Here is a 22,577-nt window from a genome sequence, read left to right on the forward strand (position 1 = left end):
ACTAGATTGTTTATCACCTAAAATACCATTCTAGGCAGAAAAAAAAGATCAGCAACATTCTAGCACCTGCAGATAGTACCAAATATACAGAGTGTACATTTCAGTTATCAATAACACAGTATTTATCATGCACAGTATAGCTGAGTTGATGTAACAACAGTTGAGTTAATATAACCATGTTTCACTTTAGTGAATGGCAGATCTTTGACTTTCAGAGGATAATGCTGGTTTAAGCCTCCTCACACTCTTCCTGTCCATCCGACTTTGCCCAATTTACGTAAACTTGAGTGCCTGAACTTTAAGCATTTCTACATCAAGGAACCTCTGTAACATATTCTGAATTAGGTATGTATGCAGTTGAGCCAGTCTTTGTAGTAATTTCTCCCACTCAATGTTGATGCCTGCAATTTTAAAAAGCAACTGAAATTCTTTGCAGAAGAAGAGCAACCACTGTCTCCAACACCAAAGAGTTATGAATCCAAAAGTACACTCTCTCAATTCAGTATGTTACATGTGGATAGCCACACTAGTCCAATACTCAGAAAAAAATTAACCACATTTTCACTCACATCACTTACAAAAAGGTTTTACTTATCAGAACATTTTGTTAGAAATTCTCTCTAGTTTTGCTAGCAAGAGAATTTACACTACAGTTCCAAATCCTAAAAGTTAGTGTTCCATTTTGTTGTATCATTCTTCCCCACAGCAAAAAAAAATAATTCAAAGAGTGGAAAAGTCAAGGGAAATCACCACCAAAAGATCATCTTTTAAATACAAAATATACTGGATTTCCACTGCTGAGGTTAGAGCATATAGTGCATTTGGTTCCCCAGGTGGCAGAAAATGAACGCCTACAGACTAAATGAATTTCTAACTTTTACAATACAAATATGTCTGGCATGAAAGAGTTGATGTGATTTGCTCCAGGAGGTAATTCCCTCTTAATCAATTTTCCATCCTACCATAAAAGTACATCTTGATTTCTCTCATCAGCAATTCAGTTTTCAATACTCACATCCTGATTATATTCCAAGAATACATGGAAATTTAAGTCCTTTCTCAAAATAGGGTGTGCTGCCACGCGACACAAAAACACTTCATGCATTGCAACTGTCTTCTTGAATATTGCCAAATATTCACTAAAAACAAGAAATAAAACAGACATAAGAATTTCAAATGAAGCAATAAAGTTTGAGATAAACCTAGTGAGCAGCTTTACGAGATCCTCAGTAAGGGTACAAAATTACAAGCTGATATAAAGGAGTTTGTCACTCCAATGTTTGATATAGACATAAATAAATAGTAGTGTTAATACTAGGGAGAAATTTGAAGCCCGAACACATTCCAGAGAGACCTTTAATGAAGATTCAACAAATACACTCTAATTTTTATGGTTAGCTAACAGACACTGGTTTGCCAAAAGTGTAACCTCCTTTCATTGTCCCTTTCCCAGCACCCCAAAAATCAAGAAAGTGAGGTACAGACTACAGTCCCTTGGCACTGTGTATTGATGTGCAAATTCCTTCCTCCCCATCTCCATCCCCTTGCCCATTTGCACCCTCCTTACTTATTTATATGTTCATGTAGTTTGGTTATCATTTTAGACAGGCTTTTATTTCATGTTAAAGCACCTAGCCTTTTTGAGCCAAAGCTTACAAGGACGTCTTGCTTCATAGTGGTTTTAAAAGTGACATTAAGAGCTGCATTTGGTAGGTTAAACAAAAAAACACATTTAACCATAACAATCACATAGTTGCCCAGTTCAGCCAACTCAACTTCAAAGCAATTACTCACTTGCAATTTAATTAAGAGGAAGGCACTCTTATCAATACAAGTTTGCTAGAATTCATTGTGCTTTGCAAATTCAATGAGTAAGATGCAACTCATCTGAAAATGAGGAAAGGGCTCTTCTTCCCATTCTGAGGTCAAACAGTGAAATTATAATCAATGCTTTTCCTTCCACTATGTGCAAGGAGGTTAAGATTTACATACCAGCAAACCAGCAGGGCCAGTGTTGGGAGATGTTTGATCTCAGTGAGAGTAGTAGTCATTCAGTGAAGACAAAAAAGGAGGATGCAGAGGATGGAGGTGGCAGTAGAAGAAACCCAAAGTTTTCTGTGTTATCCAACCCCTAACCAGACCACAAGAGAATCATGATCAGGGCCGCTGGAAAACCAGATTCTTTAAAATCTATAGTGTTCTGCTAATTTCCAGTTTTCTGCATATGAAGTGTATATCTACTCTGCTATCAATTACGTTGTACATATCACTAATACAGAGCTTTTTAAGACATTTGCTCACAGCAGCTGAAGTTCGGAGAGAAAGCAGCAGTTCTAAGAGTTCTATGTACTTTTCTTGCCAATTCAGAGCTCTTGATAGAAGCAGTCTAGAAGCAGCGTAAATATACACTTGAAAACTGAAACCAATGACAGGAAAAAGATCAAAGAAGTGAATGCATGGTAAAGAAAATGGACGAAACAAGGAGAAACTTCACTGTGTAAATCATATGGAACAAGAAGCTTCAGAGCAGTTATTTTAATATAAATTAAATTCATAGTAAGGGAAAATAGTATTTTCAGGAAGTACATTCTCCTTGTGCAAAAATTTTTTAAAAAAGTGTCAAAAAAGGAATTTTCTAGTGATCTTTGTATTTCTTGGGGAACAGAAGGTTGGCATCTACAGTACCAACCACATGCACAACTCCTTACTCCCAATCACTGCATGTATAACCTTAAAGTCTAATTATACTTACAAAATGTGGAACACCAGAACTAAAAAAGATAGAGGTTCTCTCTTCCCTTTGCAGATGTTCTGTGAAGAAGTACCCTCTTTCTTACAAAAGAATGCTCAAGAACAAGCTGATTTATTTCCTGTTTCAGAAGATATTCCATGAAATTATTTCTACAATTTTCCTAATGGCACTGATCATGATCACTAAGATTAACCTTGGTTATATAGCAACCAGATTCTCAAGTCTGTGTTTCACAGAGAACCACTACAGTGAATTCAGAAACATGGGACCGCAAACATCATTAAATGTTTTGGAATATAAATAATTCAATAAAGTAGTAATCAAATCTCTACATACGCTTCCAGTTCTTGTTTCATCTTGGTGAATTCTTCTTTAGTCATTGATCCTTCCCCTTCTCCAAGTTTCTGCAGTTTCTCCCTGGAGGCATCAAAGTCAGGCCTGGGTGGTGCTGGTGGAATCTGGAATTGAATCCAATTTTTTAAAAGTTCTCATTTTCTCAGTCAAACAACACCCATTCACAGTACAGGAACTGTAGATCGCCTGCAGCTTTTTAATCCATATTTCTCTCTTTCATCATTCATTACAGGATTTCTGGATAAAGTCTCTCATTCATGAGTTATACGTGCTTCATTACTACACCAATTTCAGTCAAGAGTCCTTGAAGATTACTAAAGTATTAACTAATGGCTTCAGTTTAATTACAACAGAAACCAAATAATACTTCATTTCCCATGACAATGACTTAAAACTTGAAATAATTATTTTAATTAGTTTTGGTTTAGCTTATTTGGTAAGGATTACTTCTTGTTTAAAGAAAAAAAAAAGAATTCCACAATTGCTTTCACACCATCCATTTCTAACTCCCCAAAACTTTAAATCAAGAAAACCGTTCCCTACTGTTTGCAGGCACTAGCTCTTTCTTGCAGCATGTTGACATTAAAGACATATGTGCTGAAATAACAAAGCCTTCAGCCAACAAGGCTCTAAGTTAATTTTATAATACAGTATATCAACACTGAAAGAGAAAACACATCAAACTAAACATGATTTTTGCCAGGAAAGGAACACAGAACCAACTATGTTTAAATTTTAGTTCACTGATATTGGCCCATTACATTAACATGTTACAAAAAAAAGACAAATCTAGCACCTTGACAGTCAACCATCTGAAACTAGTTATTACAACACTGAAGGTCTAGTCACTTCAAATAGCTTTTCTGACTAAGAAAAGAGTAGCTCAAGAATGGTATGACCATCACAGATTATACTCATTACAATGTACCCACTAATCAATTAGAAATATCTGTTTACCCTCTGAATCAGCAAATACCTCCCAAACACAAAACAAACCTAACCTGCACACCAAGACAACAAATATTCCTATTTGCAATGTATGAAGAGCGGCACCACTTTTAAGATGCAGTATCATGCAGTGCCTGTTTTGAGACCTCTGTTCCTGCAAGGCCTGAGATTAACTTCAAACTGTAAGTTATTATATACTGAGGTTCCCTCTAGTTCTACATGGTATTTAAATTGGTTTTTCCTTTCCTCTTATTTATGGAAAAATGACTTTGATTTTTATAATGAGAACTCAAAAAGTCTTATTACTTCACTTTGCCATTCCAGCTAAAACAAAGGCAACATGAAACTTGTAACTAAGTTAAATATTAGCTTGTAAAAACAATACCATCGAGTTATACCATTCAACTCTCCTCTCTACCACACTTTTAAGACAGTGGCATAAAAATATACCTTGAGACAAATTAAACTATTCATTTATTAGGAGTAAAGGGGCAAGAAAGTATGACAGCTACTGTAGCTTTCTTCCAAGCTTGCTTCAACCATTAATTTTGTGTAATTGCATAAAATTAAGTATTAGAGAAGCTGATCTGATTTTATAAGGAATGAACACCTGCTGTTTCCATTGCATTTAAAAGCAATCTCAAGCAGTTTTGATCCAACCCAGAGAAAACAGCACATATAAACGAAAAGAATACCAGTACTTACAATATAGCCAGCATAGTCCTCATTCTCAACAAAAGAATCATGAAGCCAAATAAACTCTTCATGTTGCCGCACAACAGAAAATTCATTTTGTTTAAAATTTGGTAAGGAACTCTAGAAGGGTAAAAGGAGGTAGAATTATGGTGGGGAAGGAGGCAATGAGGCTGAAAAGCTCAACAAAAAACCAAAAGGTTTTTCATTACTACATGAGAAAAAACCTCGAGGGAACAACAAAAATGTCCGCAGAAGTTCATACCACAGTAATTACCCTCATCTTAATTAGTGCACCAATCAATTTGCATGGCTAGCCGCAAGAGGTTGTAGAGTGTCTGCTCTCACAGACATGTCCAATATCTTTATCAATTTAATCCTGGAGTTCTCTTCAGTATCTTTATCGATGATCTGGATGAGGGGACCAAGTGCGTCTTAGTCTGCAGATGACACCAAGTTGGGTGGAGGTGTGATGTGCCAGAGGGCAGCAAGGATCTGCAGAGGGGTCTGGACCAGCTGGATCCACGGGCTGAGGCCAAATGTAGGAGGTTCAACAAGGTGAGGAGCCAGGTCTGCACTTGGATCACAGCCCCAGACAGTGCTACAGGCTGGGGGCAGAGCAGTTGGAAAGTTGCCCAGTAGAAAAGAACCTGGTCAACAGTGGCTGGACACGATCCAGCGTGTGCCCAGGTGGCCAAGAAGGCCAATGGCATCCTGACTTGTATCAGCAATAGTGTGGCCAGCAGGACCAAGGGAGTGACTGCTCCTCTGTACTAGACCTGGTGAGGCCACACCTTGAGTCCAGTGTCCAGTTCTGAACCCTTCATGACAGGAAAGACTGAGGTGCTGGAGCGTGTCCAGAGAAGGGCAACAGAGCTGGTGATGGCTTCGGAGCATAAATCTGATGAGGAGTAGCTGAGGGAGCTGGTGATGTTTGGTCTGGAGGAAAATCAGGGGTTGACCTCATCACTCTACAAGTTTCTGATATGAGGCCGAAGCCAGGTGGGGGTTGGTCTCCCCTCTCACATAACAGGTGACAGGACAAGAGGAAATGGCCTCAAGTTGCACCAGGGAAGGTTTAGACTGGATATTAAAACAAATTCTTCACCAAAAGGGTTGTCAAGTTTTAGAAGGGGCTGCCCAGGGAAACGGTTGAGCAATCATCCCTAGAGGTATTTAAAACACATGTAGATGTGGCACTTAGGGATATGCTTTAATGGTGGACTCAGCAGTGCTTGAGTAACAGTTGGACTCAATCTTAGAGGTCTTTTCCAAACTAAGTGATTCTAGGATTCTATAATCGAAATCCAAATGGACAAATCCTGAGCAATATGCTCTCATGCATTCTAATTTAATGGTGAGAATGAGGGAGGAGATAGATTAATCATGTCCAGATATTTTATTCAACTTTAATTATTCTGTCACTCTGCAATCAATAAACAATCAAATCTAAAAAAAAAAGCCATAAACAACAGTAATTAAAAATGACCCATGAACATAACACAATTACAAAATATGCTTTTAGAATCTGAAACCAGGAAGAAATCTGGTAAAACAAGACCTAATCTAATCAAAAAAACTATACGGAAGTATATCCATGTATATTAAAGAGTCTACCTGCAAATAGACTAATTAATAGGCATGAGAATGGCATAACAACACATCAATACAAAAAAAAATGAACATAACTTTCTTCTAAGCAGTTTTTTAACTCTTTAGTCATCTTCTTTTGCGCTGCAGCTACACAGTCTCGTAAACGTGAGATAATTCTACTTTCTCATTTCCTCTGGATTGTGTTACACATTGTTTCCACAAACAGTTTGAGCAAACTCTCTTTTGTATATAATACAGAACTGTTGCGTGTACAAACCCAGGTTTTTACCTTTGTATGGACTGTGAATTTCACTTTATCCCTCTCACTTAGTGCATCTGAGATATCCACTTGCAGAGCAGCATCAGTCTGGAGATCTACATTTATTGCTCTAAGCTAAAGAAAGAAAAATACATTTAGCTTAAAAAAACCAAAAAGGTAAACTGTATTTTCATTATTCTTAATTTGAAATGAACCCTGATCCCGCAATGCTGAAGACAGATCACAAAACCCCAACATTAAAAGATTATTTCCAGCAGAAAAAGAAATTCCAGTAGTACTCCTTACAAACGACCATACAAATAATAATCTCCTTTACAGTACTCCTTGTTAGTGCACTATTTTCATTTCTGTAGATTGTTAACTTGCTAGTAATTGAGATGCTCAAGACAAAGTACATTTACAGATAGCAACAAGTTTGGCAGGTTTTTCTTTTTATTGTCCCCATTCCTCTGAACTGACAAGCTGCTCAAAGTAAATATACGGATAAAGGTAATTATAAAGATATTAACAGCTGGAAAGGTACTTTTAAGGAGAAAAGTGGTTCTATACTTCAAAGAAGCAAGAGTAGTTATAGACCTGATTTACTCACACTGTCTTACACTATTCTTCTGTTCAACATATCTCATCATATAACTAAAAAGCTTGAAGAGAACATCCTGAACTTCACAGAGCTATGTCTTCTTGGAAATATTTTTCTAAAAAATCCCAAAGCAAAAAACTCAAATCCAAGATTTTGATGATTTCAAAATGAGCATGAGAAATGGCAAAAGTGCAAGGAATACACATGTTTTTTTCTACAAGACATGAAATCTGAACTCTTTCACAAAATAATTCCGGCCACAAAAAAAAAAAAAAAAAAAAAAGGCAATGATCACATATAGCAAAACTGAAATATTATCTGAGCACGACAATATTTGGCATAACTGGACCAAAGGCTTCAGTACCTGGTGCAACCTCATCTAGAGCCCAACTGGAAATTCAAGTCCCCTCACCCTTGTACCCTTGTTGTTAAAGAGGAATTTGTCCCATGACAATTTCATCATCATGACCAACAGACATTTGGAATGCTTTTACAAGCGCTAAGGCCAATGCTGAAATCTTTTCTAATCACACTGTCACAAAATATTTTGACATAATGCTCACAAAGCATACTTTTAACTGAGACATGGTATTTTCTCTGATGCAGCATTTTTTCTACAAATATCCCGTTCTATAGTATTAAAAACGCATTGCCATGCAGAGATTTGGACTTTTTCTCCATGATTTTTTTCAGGATTGCATTTCTAGGCCAATACTTAAGTACAAAAATGCTTTGAGTATTCATAACACATAGCACAGAGGTTACACATGAGCAGATTTTGACGATAATGTTGTGAGGCACTGGAAAAGCTCTAGGACAGAAGCATCAACTGCCATATCTTGTTTTCCATAAGTTACCTTTATCTTAAATCACAGTGGCCAGATCCCACTCTAGTCTTGCTGTTAACCTCAATGCATGGACAACTCCCACCTCTGTAGCAGCAACCAGATTCACAGATCTTAGATTCAGTGTATTAAAGTAAACTGGAATCATGCAGCCTAGCACATTCTGCTAAGGCTAGCAAAATGTTAACTGTTCAATAGCTCTTACACAAGTAGTAATAGCTTTTCCTTACAGTGAAGTTGGAAATCATTAAAATGACTGCACAGTAACATATTCACACCACGTGATTCAGGCATTGCCTTTTGTTTTGTTTTCCCAAGGTTTAGAGGGTCACTGCCTCACACAAAGGCATATTATCATGCAATGGTTCCTTGCAGATCACTTCTCAGAGGCAGAATCTCCTAGCTCCTACTGAGTTTCCAATGTGCTTATCATCTAATTTAGGAAAGAAAAATATAATGGCATACCAATGTCTCATTTATGTCATGACATAACATTTATCAGCGTGTAAAAAGGTTTTTGTGGTTACACTGTCTGGGGTACTGTTTGCTTTTCTCCAGTCCCCCCAGAATACATCACCAGACTGAGTAATCGCAGCAAATAATCTGGATTATCTAAATGATATTTCTGTAGTCTTTCACAGGTCACAAATATTTCTACCAAAATACTTTTGCACCTCCTTTTTTTTCGAAGTGGTACTATACAAAATTCTTGAATTCAGTATAACAGCTGATATATAACAGCTGATATATATAACAGCATATCCAGTGCAGTGCAGCCTGATTACATGCACTATTCACAACTTCAGATACAAAAGTTCTATCTGTGCTGAAAAAATTAAGAACTAAATATGACTTCACCCATGACATACAACTGTAAAGGACTATTTGTTTGATTTATACTGTCTTAAGTTTGTAACAGTTTTGAAGAGTTTAATTATATGTTAAATTATGCCATGTAGCCTGACTGCCGACAGGGAATGTTGTCATCTGCAATGGTAATGAAGCATTTATGAAAGGTGTCAAAGACAATCAGAAAGTTGAAGGACTTTAAATGTATTCATGTGACACAACGGTTCACACTGCATTACTGGAAATTGAATTCACAAACATCATCACACCACAAACTTAAACAAACTCTGCATCACTACTTCCAAAATAAAACTGCTACCAATGGATGGTTTTCTAGTCACAGAGGAAAATGAAAAAATAAAAGAATTCTGAAACAGATGAAAACTGAAATGAAAGCACCTTAAACATAGAAATAGGATAGAGTCCCTTTTTATTTTGCCCTCCTTCAAGTCAAACACATACAACATCGCATAATAATTTTATGCTTACATATGTAATCTACAACCATGCTGAACAACTTGCAAAGCAAAATCTGATTTAATTACTTTACAGTTACCTATGCTTTACCAAGAAAGTCCCTGTTCTATTCAAAGGGTCTAGAAAACACAAGAAGCCAAAACCCAGGCCAAGCGATGTTAGATGTTACAGTACTAAACGAGAACACAATGCAAGGAGAGGATTTAACACCTAAGCTCTTGCTTAAGGATCAATTATACTTCAAATGGTAATGGAGAGAATCTGGTACAGACAAGAGAAACAACCAAGTGTTACATTCCTAGGTAATGTCATCCATTAACAGTAACTTCCCTGCTCTAAGCTCTTTCAAAAATGTTAGAGTAAAAGGACCCTTTCTTCAGCTGCTTCTTTACAGGCAGATAAATACACAGAGCAAGGGGACAAAGCTTTACAACAAAAGCTTTCAAAGTGTTTTCACAGCATTAAGTTTCCAGTGGACCTGTTGCAAAGGATAGCTCATTTCCACTGAATGAGTGTTAGCCAAGTCAGCTAAAGATTATATAGATATAAAATACACAAGGCAGTACTAATGGAGCAATACTACACCACTTTTCAAAGCACGTATTGTTTATGTTAGAGGGAGCACAAAAATCCAAACAGTACCCAAACTACACCAAGCAAACTCAATCCTATCCTATTTCCTAAGTGAAATTCAGAAAAGCAATTCCCACAAGTTCATTTTATGCAGACCATTTATAATAAGTTCTTTCTACAGACCACCCACTGCTACTTCCTCAAAGATGATTCTCAGTGCTCTGTTTTACAATTCTCCAGAAAAGGCTCCATATGGTAAAACACCATTGTTTGAGAATTACTCTTCTGTGGCATCAGCACGAATTCCAGCCCTCTTTCATCCCATCACCCCAAGGTTAAACTTAACACAACTGCAGCCAACAAACATGTTCCTGCAGCATCAGAAGTACAGTTGTCACAGCAATGTCTGAATTCAACAGAGGCCAGAGTACTGATTTTCAAAACTGAAAGCTCAATTATCCCAACCAGAAGTTACCATCCACACTTTCAAATAAAGGCTTGATCTACTCGTTATTTAATTGCAGAGAAAGGCAACAAATCAGAACTAGGGAATCACTTTATTAAAGATGTTTATTTTTACTACTACTACTACTTAGAAAAAAGGCATTACAGTTTTGAAGATTAAAGCACAGTAAATCCATTCACGAACAGGTTGCCATATTTTTGATTAATTTCCTGTATCACAAACAAAATCATGCAGATAACAATCTGTGTTTTAACCCCATACATTTACACAGAAGAGAAAAAATTACACCCCCATAGTGATCGGTGATTGAAAATAAGAAACTCTAAAAAAATTAGGGAAGTGAGAAGGTTACTGTTCTAATTTAAATCCTCAATACTGGATGAAGATGTGGGAAAGAAAAAAGACTGCATTTGGCCAACTGAGATGGTAAGTCGTACAAGAGCACAAATGTACAATTGAAATTGCTAAGAGATTTCTTAAAGTTTTCAAATTAACTTGTGAACTCTTAGCGACCTGTGGCCTTAGAGGGAATACTCTAATAACCAGCCAAACAGACAAGTTTCACAGGAGGTCAGATCCAAATTGTTATGTTCTACCTGCACCTTCAGATAAAGGCAACTTAACTGTGCGCATCAAAGGTTGTTCCTAAGTACCAGGGACAACCTACGTAAAATACCTATGTAAATAAAATTCCACAGTTAGTAAACTCTTCAGTCCCTGTTCTGAAGACACGCAAAGGACAATAACGACAACCTCCTCTTTCTTTTATCCAATATTCTTAGTAAAGTAGCTGTATACCTAAAGACAAAAGCTTTACGGTGGCCAGAATTGGCTGGATACAGCATTAGAATGCTTTTTTAAATTTTTGGCCATAAAATGGAACATAAAATGCACTGAATTTAACATCTAACTATGGTGTGCATAGTCAATGCAAAACATTATACCAACACAGTGTTTCTCAGATTTTTGTATTTTTAGTAATACACTGTATATAGGTACTTCAATCACCACCAACAGCAAGGGAACCTAAGCGACCCTAAAGCTGCTCTCCTACCTTGCTCAGAGTTGGTCTTTCTCAAGATACTTACAGGGGTAATCAGTCTGACTAAACCATACTCGGTTAGCTGATTTGTTGTTTAAGCGAGGAAGGCAAGTTAAAGAAACATGGATACAGCAGTCAGAAGAGAAACTGAGGCCAGAAACAGGAAGGCAGAGAAAAAGGTTTTCTCAGTAAGAAACGTAATTGTGGCATTCTGTCCCAGCAACAGAACCTCTTCTCAATAAAGAGTTTATTACGCACATGTGTCTGCAGTGTAAATGTCCCATTGTTATCTATGGGAGAACCCCTCGGGCCTGAAGGGAGAGGGGAGGGCAGGACTGCATCACCCAGGCCCCAGACCGCGGCCGGCGATGGATCCCGGCGCTCCCCAGGGCTGGTCAGCCTGGGCAGGACCGGCCCCGCCGGGCGTGTGCAGCAGGAGGGGGCCGCAGGGAGAACATCCATCTCCGGCCACAACCCCCTCCCAAGCTATTCCAACGACAGCAGGAAAGAACTGTCCTTCCAAAACTTGGTGACAGAACAACGAAGAGCACACGCAGACAGACGCCGATATCAGGGGGAGGCTGTGCTAGGAGCAGATCTCGGCGGGCGGACGGATGGACGGACAGACGGACGGACAACCAGCCCGGACGCTCGCCGGCCAGCATCCCGCCTCCCTCCGACACCCACGCGGCGGGCTCGGGCCAGCAGCGCCCGGAGGCCCCCGCAGAGGGGCCGGCCCCGTTTCCCGCACGCCCAGCCCCAGGCGCGGGGGTCCCCACAGCTCCCCGCGGCACTTACACCTCGGTCCTCCTCCGAGAGGAAATCTGGGCCGTCGTCCGAGCCTTCCTGCTTGGGGGCGAGGCGGCGGCGCGGGCAGGGGGCACGGAGGGAGGGGCACGGCCGGCGGCAGGGAGGGTGAGGGGAGACAAAGCGCACAGGTTAGCAAGTGCCCGGCCGCGCCGCCCGCCCCGCCCCGGCCCGGCCCGGCTCCGCGGCCGCCCCGGACCCACCATCATGGCTGCTCGCGGCGCTCTGCGCCCGCCGGAGCCGCGGCCGGGCGGGGCTGCGGCGCGCGGGGCGGGGCGGGGCGGCGGCGAGCGGCGCCTCTCGCGAGGGAGCGGCCGCTGAGGGGAGGGACGGGAGGGCGCCGGGCGGAGCTTCGGGGCGGCTGCGGGGGAGGGAGGGGAGCGGGGCTGGCCCGCGCTGGGCGGTGGCTGCTGCTGTCGCAGCCGCGCGGTGCTGCCGTGCCCTGGTGGGGCTGGCGAGTACCGGGACGCGGCGCTGAGGGCGCTGGGCGCGCCCCGTGCGCGGGGAGCGGCTTTGTTGGGTGGAGCGCGGCGAGAGCAGCGCGCCGGGCCTCCGGAGCTGTGCGCGGCGGGCAGCGCCGGGACCCGCAGCGCCGTCCGCAGGCCAGGGCTGCCCGCCGCTGCTCCCCGGCGCTCCTGCGGGAGATGGGCTTCGCACGTTTGTACAAGCCTGGGTGGGAAACTGTGCAGTGACAGCGCGGGACATTAATAGGCTTATAATATGGCTTTGATTTTTGGGCAGTTACGTGGTTTAAGATTGCCAAATGCCTATTTCACGCTGAGGAGCGGAGCCTTTAAATGCCCTTTTGTCTAATGACAGTGGAAAAGGTCAGCATCCGCACACTAAAGCGGATGTAAATGCGGAGGGAGTATACGCCTGAGACTGCATTTTTGTGTGAATCAGAGCTAGGATGGCCAAGAAACAGCCTCAGGGTTGGGCTTCGTGATCATCGCACTCCCCAGTGTTGCCGAGGGATGCGGGCAGGTGTGGACATCACTCCGTGGGCCTGCACTCACCCAGAGGAGGGCACCAGCCCACCTGCAAATTAAGACTGCAACAAATTCGTAGTGTCCATCCTAGCTGGCTCCCTAGCCAAGTCCATAGTTAGTTACACAAGCCCTAATGGGACAGGAGCACCGTGTATTTAGGTGGAATTAGGTGGAATTAAGGCCATCAGGAAACTGCACCTTGAGAAATGGTGTTCATGTAGCCTCAGGATAAGTGAAGATAAATGCTTTTGGAACTCTGCACTCTTAGGACTCAGAAAAGGAATTTGGCTCTTGAAAATTGATCTTAGTATAGATTATGCGTTTTGTAAATAAAAGCTGTTCTTTAAGCAATTTTCAAGTATGCAGCCTGTTTATGTCTTGATGCAGACATGTGCAACATCATCCAACATACAGACTTAGTACTGCGGTTGAGAGAAATAAGAATATTTTATGAAGTACAGAGAAAGTGTATGTAACCTCTGGTTAAACACCAACTTTGTCCGTCTGAAAGGATAAAGACAAAGTCACACAAGAAACTGATTTCTGGGGGTTCACCTGCGTTAGTATCCTGTTCTGTGCATGGTCTGGGTTCAGTATTGTATACCATTCCACTCTGCAAACATCTATTTCTATGGAAAAAAAATAAAATTAGTGGCAGATGGACTTTGATTCTTTAGTATTTATTATTTACTGTTGATAGATTTTATTAGGACCAAAGAATCCAGGTCAAAAAGTTGAGGAAGTGCTTCACAAGGAATAATGACATCATTTTTTCTTACAGGGGAGAGCTAAGTATATCAGCTGACAAGTATGAATCCGGCAGGATGACCATCTCAGTTGCATCTATAAAAAACAAGCTTATATTGCTTTCCAGTGTGTCTCTGGGAGCAGTCTGGTCATGTTTTGGATGGCACAGAGGCTCATGAGGGACCCAGTCTAGTGAAAAGTGTCCCTGTCCACAGCAGAGGCATTCAAACCAAGTGATCTTTAAGGTCCTTCCCAACCCAGCCCATTCTGTGAATCTGTGGTTCTGTGGTATTCCAAAACAGCAGCAGTGCTATGGCTCTGAAAGTTGATACCAAAAGGATTAATCTTTCATCCTGCCCTGATTGACTTATCCCAGGTCCATGTCTTGCCCTACTTTTTTCCCCATGCTCCTCCCTGCTGGCAGAGCAATGCATGCTGCCTGCTGTTTCTGCTTCAGCAGTCGAGACAGACCATATATGCCATGGGGACACCCTGGCCAGGAGGTGGGAGAAGAGCATTGCCTCTTCTCACTGCTCTTCTCTCGAGTCTCAATAAACCTGCTCTGCAGCTCCAGGAGCAATTCCCTTTGAGAGCTGAGCTCACCCTACCTAATGAGTTTCCATCTTGGCTGCTTGCACACTCTTTTCTGTTGATGTAACAATAATAAATCAAGTCAATGAACTAAATATAACCCAGGAAGAATGAAATTACAAGGTGCAACTGAGACAATTTGACAGCCCTTTGGTATGGCCGCATTCCTACCCTCCTCCACACACCTGACTGTCTCTACACCAACTCTGGTCTTCAAGCAGGCCCTTACTCTTGTCAACCTACCTCAGCAGCTGGAAAATTACATGGGATAAAGGAAGGGGAAACTTAACTGTGAGCTCCACTGACTCTGATAAACTGTATGGGTGGCCCAAAGAAGAATGCAGTTAAAAACCAAAAGAAAGGAAAGTATTGGGGCTTTCAAATGACATCTTGAGAACTTATTCCCTTTACTAGCAACATTCTCCTTTAGCTCCAGGACACACTTCCAACTTACTCAGCTACTCTTTTTTGGTCTCATTTTTTCCACTCAGATACTATGTTTTCTTAGTCTCATTTTCAGCTGCTAAACCCTTGAGGCAAGGATCGGCATTATCTTGAGTTTACAGAGCTGGAAATGCGAAGAGGAGCCGATGCCGTGCCAGGTAGGGGAACGCTGCTGTGCTATTGCAAGCTCCCGATTTCTAAACACATCCACCTGCAAAGACCCGTCACATCAGTAGATGGTGCTGTTTCCGTATTTTTCGGAATGCTTTTCAGCCGAGGTTTATCCAACCAATAACATTTCCTTTGTGTTCCAGCGTGTTCGCCCTGGAAAATCCGAAGCCATACAATTTAAGAAATATTTGGCTTTTATCAGAGAATCACTGGGGTGATCTGAAGTCTTCCCACTCCGTAGCATCATGTCATATAGCCCTATCTGCACTGGATGAGTCATGATGGAGTCCCAATGGATGCAGGCATTTGATACAGGCAGGAACTGTAGTTCTGGTATTTCATTAGCTGATATGTATTTTTTTAAGTGTGAGGAACTATTCTTCATGCACTTTTTTCTTTTTGCAAAGTTTCTCGACTTCCCTTTCTAGAACAAATTACTCAAAAGTTTCTCTTAAACTACCTCATGTACTACTGTTCATGTAAAGCTCAAATACAGCATCTGCAGTTAAACTGTGGCTGTAAGGACCAGCTTTCCTGTATCTCAGTAACAGATTGATTCCTCCTTTTGTTTTGTCTTTGAGATGAAATTCCCTTACATACTTCATTTAAATTTTCTCTGCTGATGCTAACTGAAACTGTATCAAGGAACCATATCATGAAAGCTTTATAGTAGTGGTTTTTTCATTTTTGTGACAGAGTAGACAATTCTGTGTTGTAAAAGATTAATCAATATTTACCTTTTATTTCTGTGGAAAACTAGGGTTTTAAGAGTAATGTTCTAAGAAGTTTAAGGCCAAATGGTAAAAAGGCTTCAAAACCTTATTATAAGTCCTGTCTAAAAGCTCAATCAGCAATAGAGGCTTTTTACCTGTTATGGAGATAGATCACTTTACAGCAAAAAATTACTATCAAACTGATCATATTTCCTTAGAAACAGAAAGAGGATGTGATATGTAGGATTAAAAGAACAGACAGGGAAAATTGTATAATATTACAGAAAAGAAAGAGAAACCTAGCTTAGTACTGCACAGTAACTTCTAGACACTCTGAGGAACAGTAATTTCCATAAGAAAAGAAACAAAAAATCTGTTTCTGAGTGTGGAATAGTCTTCTGTGAATTCCATAGCATAATGGGGACATATGCAAATAATAAGCATGTGTGGGTTTCTATTCAGACTGCAGGGACCCAGAAAAGGCTCGCTCTGCTGTTTTAAAAATCCTGGCCTCCTTGTGCAAGATGTAGACTATATGTATGCAGGTATATTGTAATGCACTTCATCACATTTCTTCCCTAGGAAAGAATCAAATTCTTTCTTTTTAAAATTCATTTACATGGCATTATAGACACTGTCTTTGTCTGCCATGAATGACTTAATGTTCATATACAGCTACACTGATGCAGAAAGTTGAACAAGTAAATCCTCATTTTTCACCAGTGCCATGAACTAACACCAAGAAGCTGTAAGGGGAAGAATATATTATGCAGTACACACAGGTAAAATTCACTTATTCTGAGCTCTGAACATACTGACAGCTTTTTTCTTCTTTGGATTGTATGCTGTTATTAATCTAATCATCATGTTTCTATAACAGATTGTAGGCAATCACTGAGCTGCACAAATTCTTCATTACAAATGGATGCAAAAGGAGACTGCATCTCCCATAGCTCCTATAGGATTATCTGGGAAGGAGCCTATAAAAAATTTCTCTCCTCCTTGGTTCACAGGGATGCTTAGAAATGTTTGTAAACAAGTCACAGACTGATCAGCATTTCAGCTGCCTACTTTAAAGCAATTGAACTCATCTCGTTTCCTAAACTCCAGTCCCTTCTTTATAAACCAGTTGAAACATGGAGTATTTCAGAGAACATTCTGAGAGAATCCTTTTTGATAATTCTTCCCAATTCTTAATCTTTTTTTTTAGGAGAAAGCCAAAATTTCCTGTCATACCTTTGCTCTAGACTAAGGGTTTTACGTGTACCAAGCACAGCACAAAATTCTTTAATTCTTTATTTTAACAAAATTTATTATTACAACAGAAAAAGAAAAACCTTTTTGGTGACATGACAGCTGAAAATAGAGATTGTTTTCCCATGCTGGTTATTAGGTTTTTAATTTCAGAGCTGCCTGGTTTAATCCATGCACTGTAGAGGGCAATAAGAATGTTTTGGGATATCAGCCTCACAGCAGTATTAACTCTGTCAGTCAGTAACTGCAATAGTAAGAGCATTATAGGAGACTTCTCCAAAGCAGTGTTATTACTCTTTTTGTGTCAGATGTTGAGATGAATCTGAGGTAAAAATACCAGAAGACCATTTACAGTAGTGCTTGTCACAGCTCGGGAATAACCCTCAGTATAAATAAGGCCTTGTTGATGAAAGTGCAACCAAGAAGGATAAAAAGCAGATTTGCTAAGACTGACCTCATACACGCCATTCCTCAAAGGCCAGCTCTGCCCCAGCAGGGCAGCACCAGGCAGGGAAGACAAAGCAGCTCTTGTCATGTCTTGCCACGGGTACAATAGTGGGTATCGGGAAGGACTGCACAGTGCTGCACAGTCACAACAGACTGAATGACACTTTCGGCTTAATTCAGTATATATCAATAATAAGGCTACCAGTCTTATGCTCCCTGTTACCTTATTTCCTTTTATCCTAATACTTTTTGGGATTTTTTATCATTATTTTCCCCTCTTTTTTAATATTTGGCAGTTTTACTTCCTAATATCTTATTCTCCTTCCAATCTGTCACTTCCTTTCTCTTTGTTGGACCACCCCATTCCATACCCCAATTTCCTTTGGTCTTGACTGAGGGCAGCTGTCTGTTCTCACTCTCAAACCTTTAGGTCATCTGTGTAATCAGCTCATTCCATTTTTGTCTCAATCTCAGTCCTAGATTCAGTCTTCTGTTCTCCTATTCTGCTCCTCACCGGCTTCTTGATCCCTGTTTTTGCTGTTGCACTCTTGAACTGAGTTCTTCTCTGAAAACCTTGGACATCTCCCAGTGCTTCCTCTGAATGTCAGTAGTAGCAGGGCATCACTTGCAGTGTGAGAGGGTGTGATGACCACTGACATGTTCTGCTTCAGGCAAAATTCACAAGCCAGCCAAACACTAACTGTGTGCTCTTTGTCTTCCTGCTCTTATCACGTGAGCCTTACCTGACCAGCATTCTAAAGATTTTCTGACCAAAGTGGTCTAATTCAAAATGATCAAAGATAAGGGAAAAAATGTTACTTCTGACATGTTTACCAGAGAAAAACCTTAGTTTGATAGATGGCATCAAGCAGCATTAAACCAACAATCATCTGAGGCATTATTTAACGGCCAGGAACAGCTCTTGAAACGTGACAATATCTGACTCAAAAGCAAAGCTGCTTCCATCTCCAGGTAAATCTGCTGTGACATTCAAATTACAGCACAGCTGCATGGGAGTAGCCACCCTGTTAGCTTTGTCAGCTTTGGCACTGAAAGTGTAAGGACGTGCAGAATGGACCTACAAAAGAAATACAAACCCTTAATAATCTCTGTTTTTGAGAATTATTTCAGGAATATTATCCACATTAACAAGACAATCAGTAATGCCCCTCCTTCCACGCAGCTCTTCTGCTAGTGCAAATCAATGTTTTTCCATTAAAGTCAATGGAGCCTTGCTGATTACATGAAGTCAAAATCATTAGGTACAGTTTATTGGCTCTAGTCATTTTATAATACTGTCCAATAGGAAATCTTTTACCTCTGCTTCTTTTATAAAATACAAAGGACCCATGCAGTTTCAGGTCATTATATTTGTTCTTGTCCCACCTTCTCAAAAAATATCCTTTTGTTATGTCTTGCTTGAGGGGGCAGCTATGACTAAGTGGCTGAAAAAAACCTTCAGATTTACCAAACCTGCAGTGCAGCTTATTTCCCAGCATTTAAGGCAATGCTATTTTTGGAATTCAAACTCTGAAATCTCCCCACCCAGAGAATCACTGCTTAGGACAAAGGTAGACCTTTACAAAACAGTGTGAAGCTCAATTGCAAATGCACCTAATAAAGGTCTTTGTTAAATTTCGCCTTTTGCTTCTCACAAAAATATTTTATTTGCTGTATTTCTTATTTTACATCTCAGATAATCACCCAGCTGTAGCACTGAAGACTGAGGAGTTACAGGAATATGTCCTGACAATGGATTCCCCCTCCAGTCTGGGCTGATTTTTCTTAGTGCTGGATTTCATGTAGTCCTTTGTCCCAGGCATACAGTCACAAAATCAGCTCTGAGCCACCCATAGCTAAGAATTTTACTTAATCATGATTACTTTAGCTCAGTGTGTACATTAATTTCTGATCCATAGAACACACCAGTGTTCTGTGGTGGTACAAGACTGTCTTGAATCCTGCAGACAAACCAGAACTGTTACACCAAGTCAGTACCTGTGGGACCAGCTTATGGGAAAGAAGACTAAAATGTGCCACACTGGTGATTCATGAGGTGACTCTTCCCCCTGCAACGCCTCTGAATCAATGCCATAAGGTACACAGCTCCTCTGATTTCCACATGAATCATAAAATGGCTGGGCTGCTTTTGAGATATGATTGTGTGTGACCTATAAACTTGGTGATGAACTAAATCAAATTACAAGAGCAAGTAAGGTTCAACCAGATTCAGAAAGGCTCTCTGTTAAATCTACACATTTACAGGTCAAGTCCCATCCTAATGTTCTATGAATGCTTCTAGCCCCCTCTTCTTTGGGCCATATGCTGTTTATATCTGGTTCTGAATCTAAAACACATCAGTCTGAAATTTATTTTCAGGATGTGCAATGTGACAGCTGAGTCTGATTGATTCATGTTGGGTGACAAGGCAGCCATGCAGGGCTCCACAGTGAGATGACAGCATGGTCCTTAATTGAAATTTGGCTATGTGATGTTTACAGAATTTATGAATGCCATCCACAATAACATTTATAGCTGTTTCATTGTTTTCATATTTCCCCTATTTGTACATTTCTGAAACACTGTTTAATAAATATTAACAAAATATTCAAAAATAACTTAAATTGTTCTCATTTTAGCATTTTAATTTTGAATGAAGTATCGAATATTTGAGGCTTAATTTATCAACAATAAGATTGAGATTAAAATCTCTTAATATTAGTTTTTAGATTTAACCAAGAAAGAGAATAAATCAACTAGGCAGCTGCCAAAGCACATATCTCTGAGCTGAATAATGGAATAATGATCGGGATTTCATGACACATTTAGAAGGGAAACATAATAAAAGATAAAGAAGAATCAGAAGTAGGATAAAAGTACACTACTTATCATGGAAAAGTTATTGTAGACTTGTTTGATATATTTATTTGATAAAAGGATTTTTACAGTGTTCTTTACAGAGATTGATTCTAGACCTAGTCTTGCTGGACTCCTGAAGGTATTTTGTATAATATTAATTAAGATGAAAATCAAGACTAACATATGAACTGTAAAGCATATAAGAAACTGACTGAACAGGAGTCTTCTTCTTTCAGGAGAAAGGGGAATTATTAATGGAGTTTCCTAGATTCACTTGGGAACAATCTTATTTAATCTTCTCATTAATCATCTTGGCATAAAAAATAGGAGGTAAATGAGCAAGTGAAATCTGCTAAAACAAAAAACTGGAGGGTACTTCTGATAGAGAAGAGGATTGGAGTATCATGCAAGATCTTGACAACCTTGAGGACTACAGTAACAGAAATAGGAATAATAATAAATAATAAAAATAGGAATATTATAGGAATATTAAGCAAATAATGCAAAGTGATGATCTTAAGGGACCAAAAGAAATTTCTATAAGAGCAGAGGAGAAAAAAGAATTAGATATACCAGTCCTGTGATATAATCACACTTCTATGGAAAAAGGTACAGGATCCTGGGATGCAGAGAAAGCAATGCATTAATATCTTCATAATCTGTAATGTTAAAGCCTGGTCAAATGTGTCCAGAAAAGACAGATTCACACTGGGCCAGGTACCAACAGGTGCTGGTAGAACAAGGCAGGGGATGAAGGAGGCTATCTTACTAGGAATATCTTGGTTTGAACATATAAAAAAAGGGAATATTACATCACAGGATAAAAAAAATGGAAGAAGGCAAGGCTATTCTAAATAAAGGACAATACAGGTACAAAATAAAATGCCCAAGAATATATTTAGGCTAGTATTAAAATAAGGCCTCAAGGCATCAGTGCAGGATTCTGAACCATCATCTCCATCACAGCACTAGGAAAAAAAACGAAATTAAGTTGTACTTGTTACAACAAGAGGGGAAAGGAAGAGAGGCAATATGGTTTGATTGCAGGCAATAGCCAGTGATTGGAATGAAAGCTCCATTGGATGGGTTCTCTGTTCTCTGTCAGGCAGATTGCATAGAAAAACAATGTTCAAGCTTTCACACGTGCTGCACGGAGTCCTGACCTGTACCACACCTGCAGGGATGGGGCTCTGTGGTCAGACTTCAGACATTTCAGGAGCTGTGGAACACCACACAGCTGGAATATGGGTACCTTTGTGAACCCAGGTACCTTTGGCTGTGGCAGCTCTATCCTTCAGCAGTGCACAAGAGCAAGCAATTCCCATGTGAGAAGAAGTGAACCAAGCAGCTTTGACCTGTTCATTGTGTCCACTCTGCAAGCCCTGGCAGCATGTGGAGTGCTGAATTTACAGCAGTAACTGATGTTCATAGCAATAACTTGCAGGGATGCCTATCTCACTTCTCAGGACGTGAGTGCATGGAAATATTTCTTGGCATCTCATCACTGGAGCTTAGGCTGAGAAAAACACGTTTACCTCTGATCAAAGACAGTGACTGGGAGATGATTCCTGAAGCAATTAAATTAAACTCACAGTGATGTTAAGCCATTAAAACAAATAAAGCATTGTTCTGACAACTGAATCTGATTTTTCAAAAAAGCACACCCAGCTTGTTAAAGAGAAGTACTAAACAGACAAATAACGTGAGTAAGGCACATGGGGATGTTCATGTTATGATCTCGAAGAGCTGAATCTACGAAGTGCAAAATTAGCTAGATACAATAATAACATTATCACCACAATGATACAGACATCACTCTGTCTGATTTCTGCTCTCTAATCACTAACAAACATAGAATATTTGTACAGTTCTGGAGGCAGAATCCAGGCAAACAAGATCCTGACCAGTTACCAGTGTCCTTCAAGATGCAAAGTGATGCTGCATTCAGTGTGAGGGTGTGTTAAAGCACTAATTTGATACTTGGCAGATACGTGGCCAAGGGTAAGTCTTGGCCATCAGACCAGGCTGTCACACAGGAACGCCTGTGAAACCCCCAACCTGCAGTGCAAGCAGAGACTGGAGCTCTCAGACCTAGTTAGGGCA

The 22,577-nt window shown here is 40.2% G+C and overlaps 1 protein-coding gene across 1 annotated transcript in view; it reads right to left on the reverse strand.

The window, feature by feature from the left end:
* The window catches only part of SNX6 (sorting nexin 6), a 29,725-nt gene extending 17,154 nt beyond the window's left edge, over positions 1-12,571 (reverse strand). The window contains exons 1-6 of the mRNA XM_063398896.1: positions 12,463-12,571; positions 12,251-12,298; positions 6,630-6,734; positions 4,760-4,870; positions 3,089-3,210; positions 1,016-1,139 (exon numbers count right to left, since the gene is read on the reverse strand). Of these exons, the coding sequence (XP_063254966.1) occupies positions 1,016-1,139; positions 3,089-3,210; positions 4,760-4,870; positions 6,630-6,734; positions 12,251-12,298; positions 12,463-12,468 (516 nt within the window). The 5' untranslated portion in view covers positions 12,469-12,571. The remainder of the gene's footprint in view (positions 1-1,015; positions 1,140-3,088; positions 3,211-4,759; positions 4,871-6,629; positions 6,735-12,250; positions 12,299-12,462) is intronic.
* Between the last annotated feature and the right edge of the window lie 10,006 nt (positions 12,572-22,577).

The sequence above is a fragment of the Prinia subflava genome, chromosome 5 (genome assembly GCF_021018805.1).
Source record: "Prinia subflava isolate CZ2003 ecotype Zambia chromosome 5, Cam_Psub_1.2, whole genome shotgun sequence".
NCBI classification, from domain to species: domain Eukaryota; kingdom Metazoa; phylum Chordata; class Aves; order Passeriformes; family Cisticolidae; genus Prinia; species Prinia subflava.